The 21,861-nt window shown below is 35.0% G+C and overlaps 5 protein-coding genes across 5 annotated transcripts; 3 read left to right on the top strand and 2 right to left on the bottom strand.

Moving 5' to 3' along the window:
* The first annotated feature begins 2,417 nt into the window (after positions 1 to 2,417).
* Positions 2,418 to 6,380, top strand: LOC125204516 (Plant regulator RWP-RK family protein). The gene is made up of 5 exons (XM_048103199.2): positions 2,418 to 3,571; positions 3,932 to 3,976; positions 4,063 to 4,776; positions 4,904 to 5,027; positions 5,200 to 6,380. Exons 1-5 carry the CDS (start codon positions 2,672 to 2,674, stop codon positions 6,075 to 6,077), a joined length of 2,661 nt encoding a protein of 886 aa, XP_047959156.2. The 5' UTR covers positions 2,418 to 2,671; the 3' UTR covers positions 6,078 to 6,380.
* A 2,236-nt stretch (positions 6,381 to 8,616) lies between these two features.
* Positions 8,617 to 14,249, top strand: LOC125200574 (pentatricopeptide repeat-containing protein At2g17210). The gene is given in 5 exon segments (XM_089065423.1): positions 8,617 to 8,929; positions 9,250 to 11,482; positions 11,484 to 11,758; positions 11,842 to 12,012; positions 12,985 to 14,249. Coding segments are annotated over 2 exon segments (2,232 nt in total). The 5' UTR covers positions 8,617 to 8,929; positions 9,250 to 9,331; the 3' UTR covers positions 11,565 to 11,758; positions 11,842 to 12,012; positions 12,985 to 14,249.
* Positions 12,705 to 14,179, bottom strand: LOC125200577 (calmodulin-like protein 3). The gene has a single exon (XM_048098231.2). It carries the CDS (start codon positions 13,808 to 13,810, stop codon positions 13,148 to 13,150), a length of 663 nt encoding a protein of 220 aa, XP_047954188.2. The 5' UTR covers positions 13,811 to 14,179; the 3' UTR covers positions 12,705 to 13,147.
* A 1,368-nt stretch (positions 14,250 to 15,617) lies between the features above and the next one.
* On the top strand, positions 15,618 to 19,298 carry LOC125200576 (glycosyltransferase family protein). The gene is made up of 12 exons (XM_048098230.2): positions 15,618 to 15,877; positions 16,070 to 16,146; positions 16,504 to 16,579; positions 16,882 to 16,954; positions 17,032 to 17,083; positions 17,438 to 17,499; positions 17,584 to 17,647; positions 18,102 to 18,156; positions 18,261 to 18,347; positions 18,427 to 18,520; positions 18,881 to 18,974; positions 19,059 to 19,298. The coding sequence occupies exons 1-11, from the start codon at positions 15,795 to 15,797 to the stop codon at positions 18,971 to 18,973; spliced, it is 816 nt and encodes a 271-aa protein (XP_047954187.2). The 5' UTR covers positions 15,618 to 15,794; the 3' UTR covers position 18,974; positions 19,059 to 19,298.
* Positions 19,299 to 19,924: 626 nt separating this feature from the next.
* LOC125210341 (large ribosomal subunit protein eL33y-like) lies at positions 19,925 to 21,715 on the bottom strand. The gene is made up of 5 exons (XM_048109903.2): positions 21,582 to 21,715; positions 21,446 to 21,481; positions 21,140 to 21,368; positions 21,011 to 21,053; positions 19,925 to 20,196 (listed from the first exon to the last, which is right to left on the bottom strand). The coding sequence occupies exons 1-4, from the start codon at positions 21,611 to 21,613 to the stop codon at positions 21,012 to 21,014; spliced, it is 339 nt and encodes a 112-aa protein (XP_047965860.2). The 5' UTR covers positions 21,614 to 21,715; the 3' UTR covers positions 19,925 to 20,196; position 21,011.
* Between the last annotated feature and the right edge of the window lie 146 nt (positions 21,716 to 21,861).

Raw genomic sequence — 21,861 nt, 5'->3', positions numbered from 1 at the left:
CATTAATCCTTCTCTGCATTGAATACAAATTTGTTGGTCAACATATTTGGCGTCATGAACCAGATTATGAGACAAAGTTTAGCCTATTTAAAATATCATCGATTGTTATAAAATGAAATTTCCTATTTAAGATTTTTGAAAATTAAGACTACAAAATGGACTTTACTCGAAAATCAGACTCTAAACTATAATAACCCTAAATATAATTTTTTTTTAAATTGACAGAAGCAATATCTACACTGCATTTTATCAGTATATATTGATTAATGCATTACTAATTTTGAATTCAGAAGTGAATATAGTACTATATATAAAATATTTGGGATTATGATATATAGGCAGAAGATTCCAAAGTCATTTGATTGTATATTTATTAGATTGATGGGAAGTTTTGTATTTCACGTGAAAGTTGTTATGGCTATTAAAACAGTGGCACTCCCTCTATGTGGCGAGTTCTTGAACATGCAAGCGTTATGCATAAATAACTATTTTAAGGTCGAGGTTTGGTGTTTTGAAGATTTTCGTTTGATTGCAATGATCATCTTTTTGCATTTCCAATATGATATATTTGTTCCTTTCCTAATATTAGAAAATCTACCATGCATGGTCTCTCCGGTGTATTTCTATAAAGATATTTTTAAACATCCTAAATTCTATATTCTCACATTGTGAACCTTCACTAGGTGCTCATAGCTTAGTAATACAGACCATTTTGATACCGATAAACACTCACGAGACGAATCTATTACAATTTGGATGGTTTTACATTATTGTAACGGTTTTAAAACGTTTGTTTAATTTACAAAACAATAGGATGGAGGAATCTATTACAAACTTTTGGTTTTCAATTTGATCTTACTAATTACTAATATTTTTAGATTTATTCATGGAATTTTAGGACGAAGAAAGTAGTACAGTTTATCTTTCGTCAACTTTTTTGTGTTGTGTGTTTTGACACCGATAAACAGACACGAGACGAATCGATTACAATTTGGATGATTTTACATTATTATAACGGTTTAAAAAATTTGTTTAATTTACAAAACAATAGGATGGAGGAATCTATTACAAACTTTTGGTTTTCAATTTGATCTTATTAATTACTCTATATTTTTAGATTTATTCATGGAATTTTAGGACGGGAAAGTAGCACAGTTTATCTTTCGTCAACTTTTTTGCGCTATGTTTTTTTCTTTTGTGCTACAATTAATCAGTTTAAATATGTACTACCAAGTAATACAAATTTTGTACTTCAAATTTAAACTAGCTAGGCTTGATATGGTGCAACAAATTTTTTAATTATAATAGTTGATACAATGTGAGTAGAGAAATTATCTTAATTTAGAAGATAACGATTGTAATGAGTAATAATGTAAAATATACGATGACTCATGTTATACTAATAATAAATAAATAAAAATAGTAAAGATAATATATTTTGAGATATTATAAATGAAACGAAAAAATAAAAATAATTGAGTTTCATGGTTTGTGACTAGTCAAACGGTGGTACAAAAATTGTATATATATGTATCACTGGATTCAATGAGTTTCCATTCAAAGAAGCTTTCTTTCACAAGGGAGCAACATTTGTTCTTCAAGCTCACTTACACTTACAAAAATTATACACAAAAAGCCAATGCCAGTAGCGGTTGTCTTCGTTGGTTCCTCGTCGCCCTCCGCCACCAAGCTTCACCACGGCTAGTGTCTCTGTCCCTCTCATATTTGTTTCGTTGTTTTATGTATTATGTTGATGATCTGTCAAAGCTACTGTGAGACTGAGTGTGTGGAGATATTCACAATTACATGCTTGAATTCTGTATGTTGCTTAATACTATTGTATGTTTGAATTGATTTGATGGATCAGTTATTAAATGATGAATACTAGCATAAGTTAATTTGATCGATTAAGTGGTGAAGGAGTAAAAACTGATCTTATTTCCATTCATTTTGTGTTGTGCTGCTTTTAAACTGAAGATTTGGCTGTTTGTTGAAACCAGACACCTTTTTTGAAATACTACACATCTTCCTTTTTATATGGAAAATTGTTTTATCTATTTGTAGATACTAGTAATCTGATATACTCATATTATTTTGTGCTCTTAATGTGATCAAATGGCGGACTTGATCCATTATGCGGTGATGCATATTTTTTTATATTGGGGTAAATTTAATATCTTAAACTTATCAAGTTTGCAAGTTTTACTAGAGATAAATTACACAAGTCAATATGTTGTGTTTCATCCTACTTCTAGCAAATGACATTTCTATATTTGGCATAATGAGGTCTGTATTTCCTTTTTATATGGAAAATTGTTTTATCTATTTATAAATACTAGTAATCTGATATACTCCTATTATTTTGTTTTGAAAATTCACCTCTCTACATTTTTTTTATTATTGAAATATTCAACTTTTTGGTTATCAGATCTTTCAACTTCTAAGTTCAGTCCTGAAGCTGCCAATTAGACTTGTTCAAGAGCACGAGTTGTGGTTTTAATAGTTTGGAAAGAGTTTGTGGTTTGGGATTGGGAGATATGGTCTCAATTTCAAGAGGATCTACACCAACAATGGGATTTTGGAAACTAGGTTTCATTTTGAATGTCTCGAAAATACTCTAACATTTGCTTTTTTCCGGATACTAATTACTCGATTGGTGGTTTTAAGTTAAATGGAGGTAATTCCACGGGGCTGGATGGAAGATATGGACTTGGCACAGATGGAGGTTTTTGTGCAGGCCATGAATTTGGATAATTCATCTAATAACATTGCTGAATTGATGAATTTTGCTGCACAATCTCGATGGTGTGACAACTCTGGTAATTTAGTTGACCAGATTTATCCTCATTCCGTCTTGTCCCCAACTATGTCACCTTTTAATGGGTTGAACTTCAGTCCACATGATCCAGGAAATCCCCAAGCGAATGGGGATATCATGGGAAGTTTATCCTATTGTAGAGATCCACTAGGCTTTCCTCCAGGTGAAAACCAATTGCCTCTTCCTACAGATTCTACTGATCACAATGTTAGTTTGATCAGAACTCGGTGCCATCAATATATAATGGGTGACCTGGGGAATACCTCCATCCCAAGGTCTCCAATGCTACTACCACTGGCCGAGAGAATGCTCAAAGCAATGTACCTACTCAAGGAGTCGTCTACAGATGGGACTCTAGCCCAAATTTGGGTCCCAGTTAAGAGTGGGAACAAGCACATCTTAAGCACGCGTGAACAACCTTATTTGTCAGACCACCAACTTTCTGGATACCGTGAAGTGTCTGAGTTATTCACCTTTTCAGCAGAGCCAAAATTAGGTTCTTTTCTGGGGCTTCCCGGTCGTGTTTTTACGTCAAGGACTCCAGAGTGGACTTCAAATGTGATGTACTACAATAAGACCGAGTACATGAGGATGAAACATGCAGCTGATCATGAGATTCGAGGGTCTATTGCCTTACCTATTTTTGAGGATGATTCACTTGGAAGGCCATGCTGTGCTGTGTTAGAGTTGGTTACCAAGAAAGAAAAGTATAGTTTTGATTTGGAAATGAAAACTATTTGCCAAGCATTAGAGGTCAGTTTCTCTCGCTCTCCATATATGATAATATTCACTATATGATAACATATCATAGGATAAAGTTTTAGTGGATTGATGTGTAATATTATGATTTATTATGAAAACATAACTACACAAGTATGATTCTTGGTCCTTATTTAGTTATATGATTTTTTTTCTTTTTATTATAAGAAGTTGTACAATATTTGTTATATATGTTGGGGCCTTAAAATTCCTTTGGTTATAACAAAAGATGCAAGTGATAATCTAGTCAAACTTCTTTTATAATTCCCCTTTATTGATTCTACATAATTTGAGGTATATGTGGATCTAATAAATTGTGATTACATGTTAATGCTTGCGTCCAACATTTTACAGGCTGTGGATCTAAGGACCAAGGTGCCTCCTAAGATTTGTCCTCAGGTTTGCCTCCAATCTTTGTTTTGGTTATTTATACATTCTTTTAGAAGCATGGTGGATTAAGTTACGTAACAAAATGTTTATTCCAGGCTCTCACCAGGGACCAAAGGGCCATTTCAGCTGAGATAAAAGATGTTTTACGTGTTATTTGTCAAACGCATCAGCTTCCTCTTGCACTAACATGGATCCCATGTAGTTACATAGAAGGGACTAATGATGAAACTATGAGGATGTCTTCTAGGAGATATAGTGCAGGTCTTAATGAGAAATATGTTCTCTGCGTTGAGGATAATGCTTGTTACGTAAATGACAAAGATATGGAAAGTTTTGTACATGCATGTGCAGAACATTATCTTGAGGAAGGACAAGGTATTGTTGGAAAATCACTTCAATCAAATCAGCCCTTCTTTTATCCAGATGTGAAGGAATACCATGTTAACGATTATCCACTTGTTCACCATGCTCGTAAATTTGGCCTAAATGCTGCCATAGCCATCAGAATAAGATCTATGTATGGTAACAACGACTATATACTTGAGATCTTTCTTCCCATCAATATGAAAACAAGTGTAGAGCATCAACTCTTGCTTAGCAACATCTCGATTACCATGCAGCAGATCAACAAGAGTTTGAGGATTGTATCGAACACTGAATTGCTCAAGACAAAGGATTCTAAAATTGGAATATTGGATAATATGGTGGAAACTTTTAAACGACCACCTATCGACGGAGAGTCTACTTGTGTTGGTGGTCTAATGGGAAATGCACATGAACCGACAAAAGCTTATTATCCTTGTGAGAAGGTATGTTTGTATTTGATCTACTTTCCTTTGCTTAAAAACATGTTGTGATTGTTTTAGCTAGGATGATGGCACATTTTAAAATTTCTAAGTTAAAAAGGTTTTATGACATATGATTCAATTGATGTAGCCAACTGCTCGACTGAAGAAACAAATGGAGAAGAAGAAAAGCATGGCTGAGAAACATATCAGTTTAAGTGTTCTTCAAAAATACTTCTCGGCGAGCCTTAAAGATGCTGCAAAATGTTTAGGTGGTAAGTCGTCATGTTTAGCTATAAACATCGAAAGTAGGATCCAATTCACAAAGAGCAATAAGCACACACATGAACACCCAACAAAGATGTAATTTACTTTATGTATGTGTGGGACTTATTACAACGTATGCATGATCATAAGGTTGAGACTATATCATTCTTGTTTCTACAGTTTGCCCCACTACTCTCAAAAGGATATGCAGGCAATACGGCATCCAAAGGTGGCCATGTCGTAAGATAAAAAAGGTGAGTCGATCTTTGAGAAAAATACAGAGTGTGCTCGGCTCTGTTGAGGGTGTGGAAGGAGGACTTAAATTTGATGCAACCACTGGAGGCCTTGTGGTAACTGACTCCATCCTTCAAGAGGCAAAACAAGTCATACTTCAAACAAAAAATCCTCAAATTGGAAACTCAGGTTTGGTAATCCAGAATATGTTACCCTCTTGTTTGGATATAGATACTACTACCATGGAAATGGAAGGTGAGACCGACAATCGTTATAGAAGCTACGATTCTAGATTAGCTGCCAAGCTATCGAAGGAAGAAGATCTCAAGTCACTTTTCACCTTTAAAAGCTCTAGCCCTATAGCATTTGCTGTTGACAGGGATGACAAATTCGAATATAACAAGCCTACTTCCTCTAGTATGGCAGACTCAACCAGTGGATCAGGATCCGCTTCAATTGTAAAAGGCAGTTCGTCAAACTCCAGAATAAGACAAATCTCAACTACTGATACATGCATTGGTGATAGTTGGTCGAAAGTTACCATAAAAGCTACTTATAAAGATGATACCACTCGATTCAAATTTGAGGTTTCTTCTGGATGCTTCCATCTCTACGAGGAAGTAGCATCGAGGTTCAATCTACAGACGTGGCAATTCCAGCTCAAGTATGTTGACGATGAAGATGAATTGGTGATGCTAGTGGGTGATTCTGATTTGCTCGAGTGCCTCGAAATATTCAATTTAATGGGCAAACAGAGCGTGAAGATCATGGTTCGCGACATTCCTGGCATCTCGGGGAGCTCGAGTGGTAGTACATCTTGCTAGAATCTATGAGAGGTTCACTGATTGGAATGTTGTGCGATCGTTAATTCGACTCTCTAAAACCTGAGAGAATATAGAAACTGGTGAACTTGGATTTGGTTGGATGGCTTTCTTTTGTTGTTATGTAAGGTTGGATGGTTATAGCTAATGGAATAAGATAGCACTCGGTTTAGTGTCTAGCTTTGCTTAAGTTTGTTGAGTTGTTGAAGTTTTAATAGTTATCATAATAAAGTATTAGAATGTGACGAGTTCTTTGTTTTTCTGTTACTCTGAGGAAGTTAAATAAAGTTTTAGTTATGAAGTATAGTTTGGTAGGTTTATAAAATTATCATAAATTAAATTATCATCCATATAAAATTATCTTAATTAATGTGATTAATAGTTTATTCTACACGTTTGGTAGATTATAGGAAATATTCATTTTATTTTTACGTTGTTTGATAGAGTTTCCCAAATAATAGATTAAAATAGGAATTCCAATATTATCCTTTTTAATTAACTTTCATAATAATTAGGATTCCTTTTAAAATTAGAGAAAAATTTGTATTCTAACCTCCATCTCCATTACTCCATTCTCTCAACTCTCAAGTCTCCATTACTCGTTCTATCATTCCATTTCTCAAGTGTTTAAGTCATTTTAATCTCACTCTCTCCACGTTCAGTTCATGAAGCAGGCCTCCATATCCAAACTTTCTATAAATAGGACTCCTCTCATTTGCCTATTTACAGTCCACAATCATGAGCAATCGACCGCGACTCCAACGACAAGCAATTGAGCACAAAACCTAATTCATACAATAGGATTGCGCCAAGGTCCTGTGTGATTTTTTACGGAATTGATCAAGGAACATGATTTAGGAAAATTTCACCAAAATTACCCGCGTAGGATGACGGAATTGAGAATTGCGATTGTTTTTGTTGCGAATTCATATAGTACAATTTTTTTTTTGCTAATCTGCACATTCTTCGTCGTGGAGTTGTGATCAGTTTTTTGTGAATGATGGAACTGATGTAGAGAAATAAAAACAAAAGATATTTGTGTAAAAAATATGTTAATATAAGGGTATTTGTGCAAAAATATCTTTTTGTTAGGTTTCAAAATTGGTGGAGGAAAATAATCAGACCATGGAGACCAGATAATTTATCCATAATATGAGAGTTTATTATATCGGGCCCGCACTTAATTATAGGCTTTAGAAATAAATAATCTATGCTACCAAATGAGCAATAATGTAGGTTAAATAATTTAAGAGTGAACTACAAAAATGGTCCCTGGACTATGGGTTTATCTCGCCCATAGTCCCTGGACTTTAAAAATATCGCCAGTAGTCCCTGGACTAAGGGTTTATCTCGAAATTGGTCCTTTAGGCTTTTTTTTGGTACGAAAATACCCTTTGATATTATTTTGGGGGGTTTGGGCAATTTAGTCTTTTTACACTTTTAACATTTTAAATCTGATATTATTTTAGTTATGTACTAACTTTGATATTATTTCAAAATTATCATTCTTCTTCCATTTTGTTATCCTTCATTGAATTTGTTTTTTGTTATTTCAATATTAGATTTAATTTTACAAAATTTTAACTTTTAATTTTTAAATATCAATAAATTTTTTTAATTATAAAAATTATTAAATAGCAAAAATTAATAGTTATAATCAATATTTGATAGTGTATAGTACTATGTAATCAATAAGGTATGACAACACCTTAGTTTTAATCAATATTTAATACATAAATAGATTATATAACACAATTTATTCTGAAATAAATATGCATCTAATGTAAAAGTAATATAATTTTCGTTTATTAATTTAAAAACAATCAAAATTTACTAGAAAATTTCAACAAAAATACTCCTATATAAAATTTTAAGTAGGATCAAATTTTTAGTCAACTTCATAATATTTAATCACAAGCAATTGTAACAACCGAACGAAGACTAAATAGAATAACTCTTATTTTTCCATCATGATTAATATATTATTTTTCTGTACCTCTTCAATTCAATTGAATATTTAAATAACAAAAATTAATAGTTTTAATCAATATTTATAGTGTCCATGAATTAATAGTTTTCATTAAAAAAATTTATTGATATTTAAAAATCTAAATATTAAATTTAATTTTATAAAATTAAGTCTAATATTGAAATAAAAAAAAAAACAAATTCAGTGAAGGATAACAAAATGGAAGAAGAATGATAATTTTGAAATAATATCAAAGTTAGTACATAACTAAAATAATATCAGATTTAAAATGTTAAAAGTGTAAAAAGACCAAATTGCCCAAACCCTCCAAAATAATATCAAAGGGTATTTTCGTACCAAAAAAATCCAAAAGGACCAATTTCGAGATAAACCCTTAGTCCAGGGACTACTGGCGATATTTTTAAAGTCCAGGGACTATGGGCGAGATAAACCCATAGTCCAGGGACCATTTTTGTAGTTCACTCATAATTTAATCTACTGTTAGTAGAGACGACATTCATTAGCTATATTTTTCTTACATATTTTTTTCATTTTATTTAAAGAAGCTTAATAATAGTTGTCTCTATACCTAGAAATGGAATGAATACTGAAATAAAGATTTCATTTTTATGTAGTTTTATTTTATAATTGAATGTGATATACCAATGGATTTTTCCTCTCGACCTTTAATTCTCATTTTTATTAGAAATTTAATACTCGTAATTAATTCTAACTAGCAGTGAACACTTGAACTTTTCTCGAGTCAAATTGATTACGGCGGCCGGAGATCCACCGACGACATATCGACGGCGGTTATAGTTGCTGTTGCTAAAGGTGTATACTCGAGATTGCTCAACGGCGCTGAAAATGAAACGCTTCTAAAACAGTTGAGGCACGTTTGATGTAATTTAATTTGTGTTTCCATTTTCCAATATCTTATTGCTCTAATTTCTGCTCGCTAGAATCTGTTAATTGACATAGTTATTAATTATTATAGCTCATAAACAATTGTTCTGTGCAAAGTAGCCTATAATCAATTGTTCTGCTACTTTGCACAGAATGTGTTTGTATAATGCCAGAACCAGCAATTTTTGCCTGTTAAGGAAGAAACATATTTTATTGTGGATTTTTGCAAGTTTGATTGTATTATGCAAGTGAAATTCTCATGAAAGCTAATATATTTAATCATCTGCAAAATTGATGCAGCTGCAGAAATAAGTTTTTTATTTGCATCGGGAAAGATTCTGTATATGTCTAGCTCCCCCATGCTTCTAAATTCCCTTTAAGGATGAGATTTCCTACCGTTTCATCGATGACGAATCTCCAAAATATTTGTCACAAAATCAAAGATATGTCATCAGTTTGCAGATGGAAGGAAGTGCTTTCTCATTACAAAGAGATAAGGAAGGGTGAATTTCAATTGATAGATCACACAATCTACTCTCATGTGCTCAAGGCTTGTTTAGCTGGCTCGTCTAGACTTGGAGAGTCCGTTCACGCCACATTGAGTAAGCAGGGATTTGACTCATTCAGTTCAGTGGTAAATTCAGTGATGGACTTTTATGGAAAATCTGGTGAATTGAGCTCTGCATATCGTGTTTTTAGTTCCATGAAGAAAAGAGATTCTGTGTCATGGAACATAATTCTCCATGGGCATCTGGATCAAGGTTTTATTGAAGAAGGAGTTGATTTGTTTATTCAAGCTAGAGTATTTGGATTCGAACCCAATATCTCTACCTTGGTGCTCGTAGTTCAGGCATATCAAACCCTGCAAGCTTTTGATGATGGACAGAAATTTCATGGGTACTTGATTCGGAGTGGGTTGTGGAGCCTATCTTCAGTTCAAAACTCTCTTTTGGGTATGTATGCATCAATTAGGATGGACTATGCAGAAACCCTTTTTGATGAAATGCATGAAAAAGATGTGATATCATGGAGTGTGATGATCACAGGATATATGCATGTGGATGATAATATATTTGCTTTGTTGTCATTTAAGAAGATGGTTTCAGAGTTTGGGATTGAACCGGATGGACAAACCATGGTAAGCGTGCTTAAAGGCTGCACTCAGTTAGGAGAGTTAAAAACCGGAAAAACAATTCATGGCTTTGTGGTCTCAAGGGGTTTGAATTGTGATTTATTTGTAGGAAACACTATTATTGATTTGTATTGCAAGTGCGGAGATGTAGACTCTGCGATAGCAGCATTTTGGGAGATACCTTATAGGAATATTGTGTCATGGAATTCTCTTCTTTCCGGGCTTGTTCGCAATGAGAAGCATGCTGAATCATTGAAATTATTTGCTTCGATGGAAAAATCAGGACTTGAGGCTGATGAGGTGACTCTAGTGAACCTACTTCTAGTATGTAAAGTTTTTGGGGATTTGCATCAGTGCAAGTTGATCCATTCTAGAATAATTCGGAGAGGTTTCTATTCAAATGATATGGCTCTGAATTCTTTGATTGATACATATGCAAAATGTAATCAGATTGATCTTTCATGGAGACTATTCTGCCAAATCAAAAGACCGGATATTGTGACCTGGAGTACAATGATCTCAGCTTTCACTCGCTGTGGCTTGCCTGATGAGGCAATTTCTCTATACCGACAAATGAGGCTTTCACAAGAAAGGCCGAACCCTGTTACCCTACTAAACCTTCTTGAGGCGTGTGCACTTTCAGCTGAAATTGGAAGATCAAAATGTGCTCATGGCATTGCTATTCGAATGGGCTTGGCATCACATGTAGCAGTTGGGACATCAGTTCTTGATATGTACTCAAAATGTGGGGCAATAGAAGCATCGAGGAGGGCTTTTGACCAAATCTCCCTGAAAAATGTAGTTTCCTGGAGTGCAATTATTGCGGCATATGGCTTAAATGGACTCCCACATGATGCTGTGGCTTTGCTTTCTGAAATGGAAGTCCACGGTGTAAAGCCTAATTCAGTAACAATCCTTGCGGTGTTATCTGCTTGTTGCCATGGGGGATTGGTCGCTGAGGGACTAACTCTCTTCAAGGATATAATGAACAAGCATGGAGCTGAACTAAAGTTGGAGCATTATTCATGCCTTGTGGACTTGCTTGCCAGAGCTGGAAAACTTGAGGATGCATTTCAACTGATTAAATCCATTCCTGCTGCCATGAAGCCTGGCGCCAGTGCTTGGGGTGCACTTTTGAGTGCCTGTAGGACCTATGAGAATAGAAAACTCACGGAAGGTGCACTCCCTCAGATCTTTGAATTGGAGCCATCAAGTTCGGCTGGTTATTTACTTGCATCTAACACGTTTGCTGCTGGAGGTTCATGGACAGATGCGTCTAGGATCAGATGTTTGATGAAGGAGAGAGGTGTGAAAGTTGTGGCTGGTTACAGTATGGTTCATGTGGGTAGAAACGTACATACATTCAACACCGGTAATAAATGTCATTTGTTGTCTCATGACTCATATGTTCGGTCTAGTTGTTGAGCAATTGCATTCACGTATGACAATTGATCCAATAGCAAGAATACGGGTTCCAGAGTAAGAAAGATTTACAGTCTTGGAAAGCCGGCGTCTTTATCTTTCTTTGTAGGGATGCTTTCTTTGTCGGAATTATTAATCGATTTGGTCAATGATCATCGCTTTTCTAAAATGACTGAGACACAAAAAGATTCTTCTTTAGGTACACAGATACTGAAAAACATCACACTTTTGGGCAGGGGTCACTGGTGACGACAGGTGATGATTGTTAATGTTTTCTTCTCATGCTCATTGTGTATGATACATATTAGTCAATTATAAAGGAACTTCTATAATGCCAGGCTGTCAGCTGATGCCTCCACAAATAAATGAAGTTGCATTCTCGTTCAAGAAGATGCCTCCATGACTTAAGGAGCGTGCAATGGGTTGACCACTGATTTCTAGCTGTTGCAGGCAGGCAGCAGGCTGAGCTGTCATCTCAAGTGTTATGATTCTATTGATAAGGCATTAAGGTAAAGAACTGAGGCTACTCACCATTTTTGTTTGAACCATATGCTGTTTTGACATTTTTGTGTGTTAAGAAGGTCTCAAACAACTGAGAATTAATCCGTAGCACCCTTAGCAACTTTGACACATCTTAATTGGAAAAAAGAAATTGCAAACCCTTCCTCTAACCATTAGCTTTGTCTTCAACACCCCCCCCCCCCCTCCCAAGTCCCAAATACTTGCTGAACATACACACTTCTTGCTTATCAACACTGGAAATTTTGATCACCTGGTGACAATCGAAAACCATGGACGAGTTCTGAAGAATTTCACGAATAAAACTATAGAAGTATAGTTGATGAATTATCTGAATTTGTTGGAGCCCTTGGATTTTTAACTCTATATAAGTACTCAAAGGGTTTATATTTTTCCACTGTACTACTCTGCTTTTTTTTGCATTCAGCATATAAATGAACCAACTCTAGGGAGCTTCATTTTGCTAGAATCCTCTTGAAATTTTGTGCACACATTTTCTTTAATAGTTGTCTGTTGCTTTTGTGTAAAAAATGATATAGTTCGTCCCTACTACTCTCACCAGTTATATGTTCATAATCAAAAGCATACATTCACAATCTGAATTGAGGAAATTTTGAGTGCTAGCTACTATAGTCTATAGCAGTTTGACATTTGATTTCATCACCGGCTGAAAAGACTCATATAACATGAAAAAAATATAGTAGTAACAAAAACTAGGTGACAAAAATCAAATCAAAAAACAAAACATAGGCCAGAAAGCCACGAATTACAAGAATGAATAAGAATGTTCCTTTTTTTTGTTTTCCTAAACTTAAGCATCCCCACTTTGAGCCATTCATAAAGAGTATCTTGCTATATGCTTCACACCCTTCTCATCTTTTTGTCTGAAAGTCTGCAAAATTTTGCACATACAATATACAGCTTTCTGTACTAACACTTTGTTATCAATGGATCCTTCGCAGATGGCTATGTGAAGCAACATATATCCATTTTTGGGTTCATGTGATCGAAATATATATATTCTTGTGGCAGATTAATGGAGAGATAAGAAAAAACCAAGATCTATGTACACTGCAGTCTACGAAAATTACCCAGCTGAAAACGACGAGATCGGAGATGGCTGCATCAGTTGCCTAATGCAACGAAGCTGCCTTCTCTCATCATCTGCTTGAACTCATTGAAGTCGACTCTTCCATCGCCATCTGCATCAACCTTGGTGATCATTTTTTTGCAGTCCTCAGCGCCCCTCCCTTGCTTGAGGCCTAGCGACGCCAGCACGGAGTTCAGCTCATCAACGGTAATGAATCCATCGCCGTTCTGATCAAACACGTTGAATGCCTCTTTCATGTCCTCCTCCTCGTTGCGCTCATCCATGATGGTCCGGTACAAGGTACCAAACTCGTCAATGTCGACGCAGCCATCTCCGTTGACATCCACCCGGTCGATCATCTGGGACAGCTCGTCGCCCGGGATGAAGATTCCCATGTTCTCCAAGGATCCGTTGAGCTCACTCTTGGTGATCCGGCCGTCCCCGTTCCTGTCGAACATCTGGAAAACCCGTCTCAGCTCCGCAGCATCCATTCTTTGAGCAGGGCGGAAAGACGGGGAGGAGGGGATGGTTGAAGAGGAGATGGACGAAACAGGCTCGTTCTTGATATGTTGTGGTTGTTCCGCATACGAGTACCAAGAAGCTGGGAGATAGGTTCTGAGCTTCTTGGGTACCAAGTACTGGAAAACTGTGTAGAAGAGCTTGTAGATGAGGAAAATTCTCAACAAGATGGTTGGCATTGTGGTTGGAGGAGTTGGTTTTAAGGAGTAGTATATAGATAAAGAGAGGAAAGTTGAAATGGAGTAGGAAGTGGTGGTGCTAAATAAGTAGGCGGCCGAATTTAGAGGAAATTATTTTATGTGGGAGTTGAAAAAGAGCTGTCTTGATGCAATTGGATCTGTCAAAATAGCGCGTTGTGGATTCTTGAATCGTGCAATAAATTAGTGGCTATTTTAAGTCGAAAAGCGCGTTGTTATAATGAAGGTTTTGCAATAAACTAATAGTGGTGGGGCCGATTTGGAATTATAAAACGGTCTGGGTGAAAAAGAGAGGGGAGAAGAGACCGTTGATAACGGATCTAAACAAACGTTAGCTTGAAAAGGCCGGCTGTGCAAAACGCGTGCTAATTATTTATGTTGCTTTTGGCCTAGAATGAATACTACTACTACTGTTACTATTTGCTACTCCTATTTCGTTTTCGTTTTAAATACTGTGTCGATTTTCAAATTTTTACATTTAAACGAAAATGTTTCCCACCAGAGTTTGCTTCAATTGCAGCTGTGAGGTGGCTATATATCGGGGAAGAAGACATTTGAAGCTTGTTTGAATACTAAACTAATCATTGATGGACCAAAAAACAATACTCGTGGGGTCGACATCAGGCATCGATCCCAACTGATTGACATCTTAGTATATTCCTTAGATCAAAAGTTAGATAAGTTGTATGTTGATCATTCATATTCGTATGCATCATTTTAATGCCTACACTTCTTGATTGACGTCAAATCGAGTCCAACTTCGGGGCATAAAAGCTTACAAATTAAAATTCATTGATCATATTTGGAATTAACATGCATGTCCTAGTTAAATTTGCTGTGTGGGAGTTATCAAGGTGAAATGCACATATATATCTTCTAAGCAACTTACTCATTAATAAAGTTATCAAGGTGAAATGCACATATCTTCTAGTTAATTTTATAGAGAAAATTTATTTAACTGTCTTGTGGTTATTGGTCTTATATGAGCTCATGAAATTAGTCTCATTTTCCATGTAATGATAAGATTTTAATTTTCAAGAGAAAATTTAGATAAACTATGTACAGTAACTGTCTTGTTGTTATTGTTCTAACTTCTAACATAAGCTCATTAACAAAATTAGTCTTATTTTCCACGTAATGATAAGATTTTAATTTCCTACAGAAAATTTAGATAAATTTATGTAATTTTCTCATGGTTATTGCTCTCATATGGGCTCATTAATAAAATTAGTGTTAATTAGTTGGGTCAGATAGATCATGGGCCATAAATATTGTTTTTATTCAGTTAACTTTTCAAGGCCCAAATATCTTACACTCTGCCTCTAATAAATTCGAAACGGAGTACTATTGTTTTTCTGGCAAATTGGATAAATTTGTACGTATATTAAAAAAAATTGGATAAATTAGGATAGTGATAAAATTAAAAATTTGATATTATTATTTTTCACTTGAATTTAAAATGATAGTAATTGATGACTAATGATAGAATTAAAATACTCACACTGTCCCGAATAAGAGTTACACTTTTCCATTTCGATCCGTCTCCAATTAAGAGTCAAACTTCATTTTTACCATAAATAGTAGTAAGTCTCACATTTCACTAACTCACTTCATTCACATTTTATTATAAAACTAATATAAAAAAGTGGGTCCCATATTCCACTAACTTTTTCATCCAACTTTTCTTTACATTTCTTAAAACCCTTCGGTCAAAGTGTTACTCCTAATGGAGGACGGAGGGAGTATAAAACAATAAGTTTGGTCTATGAAATTGAGAAATTATAGTATTCCGCATTTCCTTGATTCAAATTTGTCAACAGAAAAGGAAAAGAGAAAAAAATAAATTTCAACAAAGAAAGTCGAGCTCATCACCTGCAACTCAGCGTCAACAACAATGAAAACTTTCCCATTTTAGCTCTCTTAATTCTACAGCATCGATCCTTCCGCCCCACGCCTTATTATTCCCATGGTTGCTCTTCATCGGAGCTTTACTATCATTTTACTATCTCTATTTATTCTTCAATTTTCTCCACCAGCTAAGGCCATCAGGTATTACGCTTTCGATCGATTTCAGGGGTCTTGGTAACTGTAGAGTGAAATATTTTTTTAGCTGGATGAATTGTTTTAAATTTCGATTAATTTATTATCTTGCTACGGATTTGGATCTTTACTAAGCCAATTAGGTTTACAATTCTGTTAATTTTGGTTAAATGAGGCTGATTTGTAGTTACACGGTTGCAGGAAGGATGTGAGCTTTCAGCTGAAACGGCATTGTAAAACCACGGTGCAAGGAAGATTCTACCTCGCTGATGATAATGGTAAATTGATTTCTTGAGTTAAAAAAATGGATGTGGATATGTTTGTATGTATGTAGCCTGTGAGATATTTGTAATTCCTGATTATGATGATTGTAAATACTCCTACTAGAATAAGTATCAGCTAAATTCTCATGTATAGAACAAGTGAACATTTTTGCCTTGAGTCTGTTTTATGGAGAATATGAAGTTTCTTAAAAGATCTCTAGTTTCACATATAACTTTTTAAATTGAACAAATACGGACAAAGAAATTAGGTAATTTGAGGCTTTCCGGAGTCTGCTTGGTCAAAGGGACCATAACTTGTGAGAAGCCTTATGATCACCAAATATAGTCTTCACGGTTTCTCATTTTCTGCAGGTTATGTATGTGATGCATTCTCAGTTGACCCACGGTCTCGTTGTTGTCCAGGAAGAGGAGATCAGTTCTCTTGTCAGTGAGTTATCTCTTTAAGTCATTTTTTTCTTTTTTCCTTTTCTTACTCTTCAAATTCAATTGTATATGTTATTGACTTTTACGGTGACATAAAAATTAATACTACAAATTTAATCACAAGTCTGAAAATATTAAGTTGAAAGTATTTGCCCTCTGCTTTAAAAATAGAGTACAAGTTGAAGCAAACATTTGGAATGGTGGAGTGGGAGTGCCAATTTGCAATTTCTATTCCTCAAGTCATTTTATACCTTCTATTTATTTTAGCGTTAATCCTTTGTTTATTTTCATTGCGATTACTTGCAGGGGATGCAATGTTGTTTCTCAATGTTGCAACTCATATGAATTCTGTGTTTCCTGCTGCTTGCATCCGCAGATGGTAATTTCATCCTGAGTTTTTGCATACCTTAATAACTATTCTTTCTCAGTCTGCTACACTGTTTGCTTGTTCTCTAGATTAATAAGGAACTGGCTTCAAACGTCCAAATAGCAAAGCCTGTGACTGCTGGTAAACTCTACTTCTATGACATACCGATTTAAGTGCAAAAATTTTTGTCCATCTTTGCTGTAGGGTTCATCTTAAGTTGGTAATGATCTTAAGCTAGGCCTGTTCATATGGTTCTAAATGGCTATCTTTTAAGTTATGGTATATATTTTATGTTTGATCTGAAAGCGTTTGAGATCAGCTGATCGGCGCAATGGTTCCTTTCCCAGTGGCAAACTATGAGATAAATTTCTCAATGTTTTGGATGCATTTTATGATGAGTTCTGTAGCTTTCTCATGCAAGCATAATTATTTGACCTCATGATCTATTCACTGCCTTGATGATGTTATATTTTGATTTTTGTCTTTGTTTGACAGGAATCTATGGAAGTATTTTTGATTATTGTGCTGGGAGGTGTCGCCATAATTCTGAGAGCGTGGTATGCACTCTTTACATGAAACTATTTCTTCACTTATATTACGGCATTTTGACTGGGATTCGATGTGGTTTTCTGACATTTCAGGTTCATGAAAATGCATATATGAGTGAATTTCATCATTGTTTTTCCATACCAACTAATTCATCAGGTTAGTGCATCATGTCCATGCCTAGTGTATACGTCAGAGCATTAATATTGTGTTATGACTTCAATGGAAGAGTTGATTTACTTGTTCTTATAGGTTATGTTATAGAAACTGTTATATACCTAATTATTCAAAAAATCTTTTCCCATTTGGGCATATAGAGAAACAGATTTAGAAAAAAGACATGCATTTGATTTCCTTCACTCTCTTATACTACTTCTGCGTATAAAAATTGCCTCATGAGCAGGGATTTCCGACTTCTAGCTTGAAATTTTCTTTCAGTTTAAGACAATACCCACACTTGTAGACTTGTAGCACAACCCTCCTTCTTTTCGGGCCAAACTATTGCTGCAGTTATCACTGATACAATTTATGCTTCTTTTATACTATATGATTGTTAAATGTGAAAGTTCTCAGAAACTAAATTGACCTATGCTTAATAGTATTTCAACGACAGAATCATCAAGCACACAGCTGGAAAGACTAGCCGGCATCAATGTCATTGTTGGAAGGTAAAAATATCCTGATGTTGGTTGATTTATGTTTTCAAATCATAGAATAACCTAAAAGATAGCATATGCTAATGGATTTCTGTTATTTCCATACACATAATTAGACAAGGAGAATCTTGTGACCCCGTCTGCAAGTCTAATGGAAAATCTTGTGTGCCCAACAAGCTCTCTCTACTTAATAACTGTCAAGTGTAAGCGTTCTTACGTTCAATGCAAGCTTTTCTTGATCGCATTGCTCGTCTCTGAATTGTTTTTTTGTATAACAATTAGAATAAAAAAATACATGAGCTGCAAAGGTGCCTGTTTGTCAAGCGTCGGAGCTGACCAACCAGCTGAAGTAGTTGATGATGCTCCGACATATCTGGTACGCTTGCAATTTCAAATTTACTGAACCAACTCTGCATATATGTACAAAAAAATCTGCGAACCTACAACTCAAATTTCTACATTGATTGTGATGATCTCACATATTGGATCCCAGTTATTCTTTCTTAGTAACAATAAATGCATACATATATGTAGTGTTTGGTTTAAGTAAAAACTTCTTATTGTGAGATCTGAGAAGTAGCAAAACTCTTGCAATAAATCTACAAGTAAATAACAGTATTCGCTGAGTATAATTGCTCCGAACCTATAAAGTAGCTGCACTGAATCTGTATATTAATAATTAACATATGGTTGCATTGTGTATTAACTTCTCTTTCTTCACATTTTACGTATTTAGAAACCCGGAGCATGCTTGTACACGGAAAGACAATCTACACTTTCTTGCGACGGCTCTCACAGTCACACAAGGAGGCTTTGCCCCTGTGCATAAGGTTGGTTTGCGACGCCCCTCTCCGTGTCTGTGTCTGTGTCTCTCTCTCTTAAGAACGTGATGACAATTCTATTTACTTCTGCAGCTAACATATAGTATCCAATTACACAATCATGATACAAGAGGAAGAACAGGAGGCTATAAATGGTTGTAGATAGTTGTTCTTCTCCTATTTTTAACAGGAATATGTGGCTTATCATTAGGTTCTTTCATTACCCTATCTCTTGAAAGAGTTTATGTATAATGTAGTCCAAAATTTTGAATAGTATACTGTAATCATCTCTAGTTTTCGATTTGTATTTTTATTGTTATAATCTTTGCACGATATCCGACCATGAATACTAATTAATCGTTCAACAGAGGACATTGATTTTAAAATTCTAATTTTTGGTTAATAATTCAATTCATTATCAAGCTTTTATGAGACACAACTGTCTTTTCTTCGACTTTCATAAATTTCTATTACCTCAGTGGTGCAAAGTTGGTTAGAATTTGGAAGTAACAAAACGTTACTAATATAGCAATTATTGTGCAAATAAATGATAAATTTATATTAGATGAATTAATAGGGGATGTTTGTATAGAATTAATACTAGTATATTATAGTTTAATTTACGATAATAGAATTAATAATGGTAGTATATAATTAAATAGATTTAATTTGTTACTATGATGATATTTAAATCACAATTTTTCATGAATCAAAATAAAAAATTGATATGAAAACCAAAACTTTTCGTGAATCAAAATAATACATAATATGAATGACTGCGTTTTGAACGTTGATTAAAACAACCTACTATGTTTATAAAAAACGATGTCTTGTGCCACATCAATTTGATTTTGACCACAATGCGACAACTACAAAATAAATTAGAATAATTAAAAACTTTTGATTTACAAATACAAACTATCCCAATTTTATTTCTAATATAGTTTGATAAAGATAAATATAAGAAATTACTTCAGATTATAAATATCAGAGCTTCCCTAACATGACCACAAAAGTCCGAAAGCATCAAAAGCAGGTTCACTGAATGTTGCATTTGCGAATGGTAAAAAGTAGGGAACACTGAAAAATCTCTATTTAATAGTAGAAGTAAAACAGAACAAGGTGAAACTCTAATGACAACTTGATTAGTAATGGTACAAAACTTTTACTACTCGCAAAAATGCCACCTGGGTATCAATTTGACTTCTCCAAAGAGCGAAAAAAGATACCTCTGCAAAACAAGCACAAAGAATTAGGTACAAAGAAATGAATACTCCACATAATACAAGAACGGCTCTCATGCAGCTCATTGGTCTGACTCTTTTTCTATGTGTATGTGTGTGAGAGGATTGTTCTGAATCTTTTTCTAAGGTGTCTGTGTTTAAGAGGATTGAATCTTGCTCCATATAAAGGAGAATCAGTCTGTGCATACAACCTAGGTTGAACCATCTACTAAATAAGCACATAACAAATTATATACAAATAAATGAAAGTAATACGTACAAGAATAGCTAGCTCTCTCGCAATTCAATATTCTGAATCCTTTCTAATGTGTTTCTGTGTGAGAAGTGAGGATTATTCTGAACCTTTTTCTAATGTGTGTCTGTGTATGGAGGAGAATCTTGCTCCATACAAAGGAAAAGTTGGGTTGAATCATGTACTACAACTTAACTGATACTTGGATTTATGAGTATCTACTCACTTATTTATATCTTAAACTACAGTTTTATTTTGTAAATTACTAATATGCAACCAAATTCTACTTTACCATTTTAGATGGAGGAACAAATATGCTCAAATTGATACAAACAGTTGCTCAGAACTTAATATCAAAGTGCAATAAAAGCTTAAGCTTGAGCTCATAACCCAAAACCAAAAATATGCTCAAAACTGCCATGATGATTCTCAATAACTTACATGCTAGTTCAGTGGAACTCTACTATTCAAATCATGGCTATAATGCACATCATTTTAATCATCAATAAACACAATCTTCCAGATATAAGTAAAACAACAAAAAGAGCTAAAAAAACAAGTTTTAGTACCTTAAATGTTGCTAGGATACATCATCACCCTCACTCTAGCACCCTGTTTAACAAACAAACAAAGTTATCAGTCATCCATCAATATGAACAGCGAAAACAATTGATTGATCGATTGAAAGATAAACGCACCATAGATTTTGGGGGAAGATTGGACTTGAACTTGGCGCGGACAACACCGCTGTTACCATGCGGCCGCGTGACCTTTCCCCAAATGCAACGGTAGTGCGAACCGTTCTTCTTCACCTTCGCCTTGTAAATGCACGCCATGCGCTTCCCGCGGTACCACGCCACTTCCTCTTGCGTGTTGACGCCCTCGATCTGAATCAATGACGTGTTTGGGTACTGATTCGACTTCGACCTGCATAATTCACACTGAATCAACTATTTTTCTCCATCAACGAATCAAGAGAAGACGAAATTGCAGCTAGGTTTTACCTCTTGTACCCCAATATAGTCCCACGGACGTATAGCCTGCATCATAAACGATCCAAAAAAGTATACAGCATAAATCAAAATTGAGCTGGTAATCGGTGATGGAATTAGGCACAATTGAATCGTAATGAGAGATAACCTGACACGCTCCCCCTGGCGGCCTTTCACCATTGTCGCTGACTGAAAGCTGCGAGTGTGTGATAGAGAGTCCAAAATGCTGAGAGAGAGAGCCCTAGATTAAGGGTTTATAAATGCTTTGCGGGCCGAATATTGGGTTGTTGGAGTGTGGGCTCAATATTATTTTCGAATAATAATGTTATAGGCCCACTAATGTATGACATACTACCAACTATTTGGAAATAAGAGTATGAGTATTGGCTAATTATTATTTAATTAATTTAATGCTCCATTTTTATTTT

Source organism: Salvia hispanica, chromosome 2 (genome assembly GCF_029641045.1).
Source record: "Salvia hispanica isolate PSC_SH4W2 chromosome 2, Shi_PSC_v1, whole genome shotgun sequence".
Taxonomy (NCBI): Eukaryota; Viridiplantae; Streptophyta; class Magnoliopsida; order Lamiales; family Lamiaceae; genus Salvia; species Salvia hispanica.
This window is presented reverse-complemented; position numbering and strand designations above follow the sequence as displayed.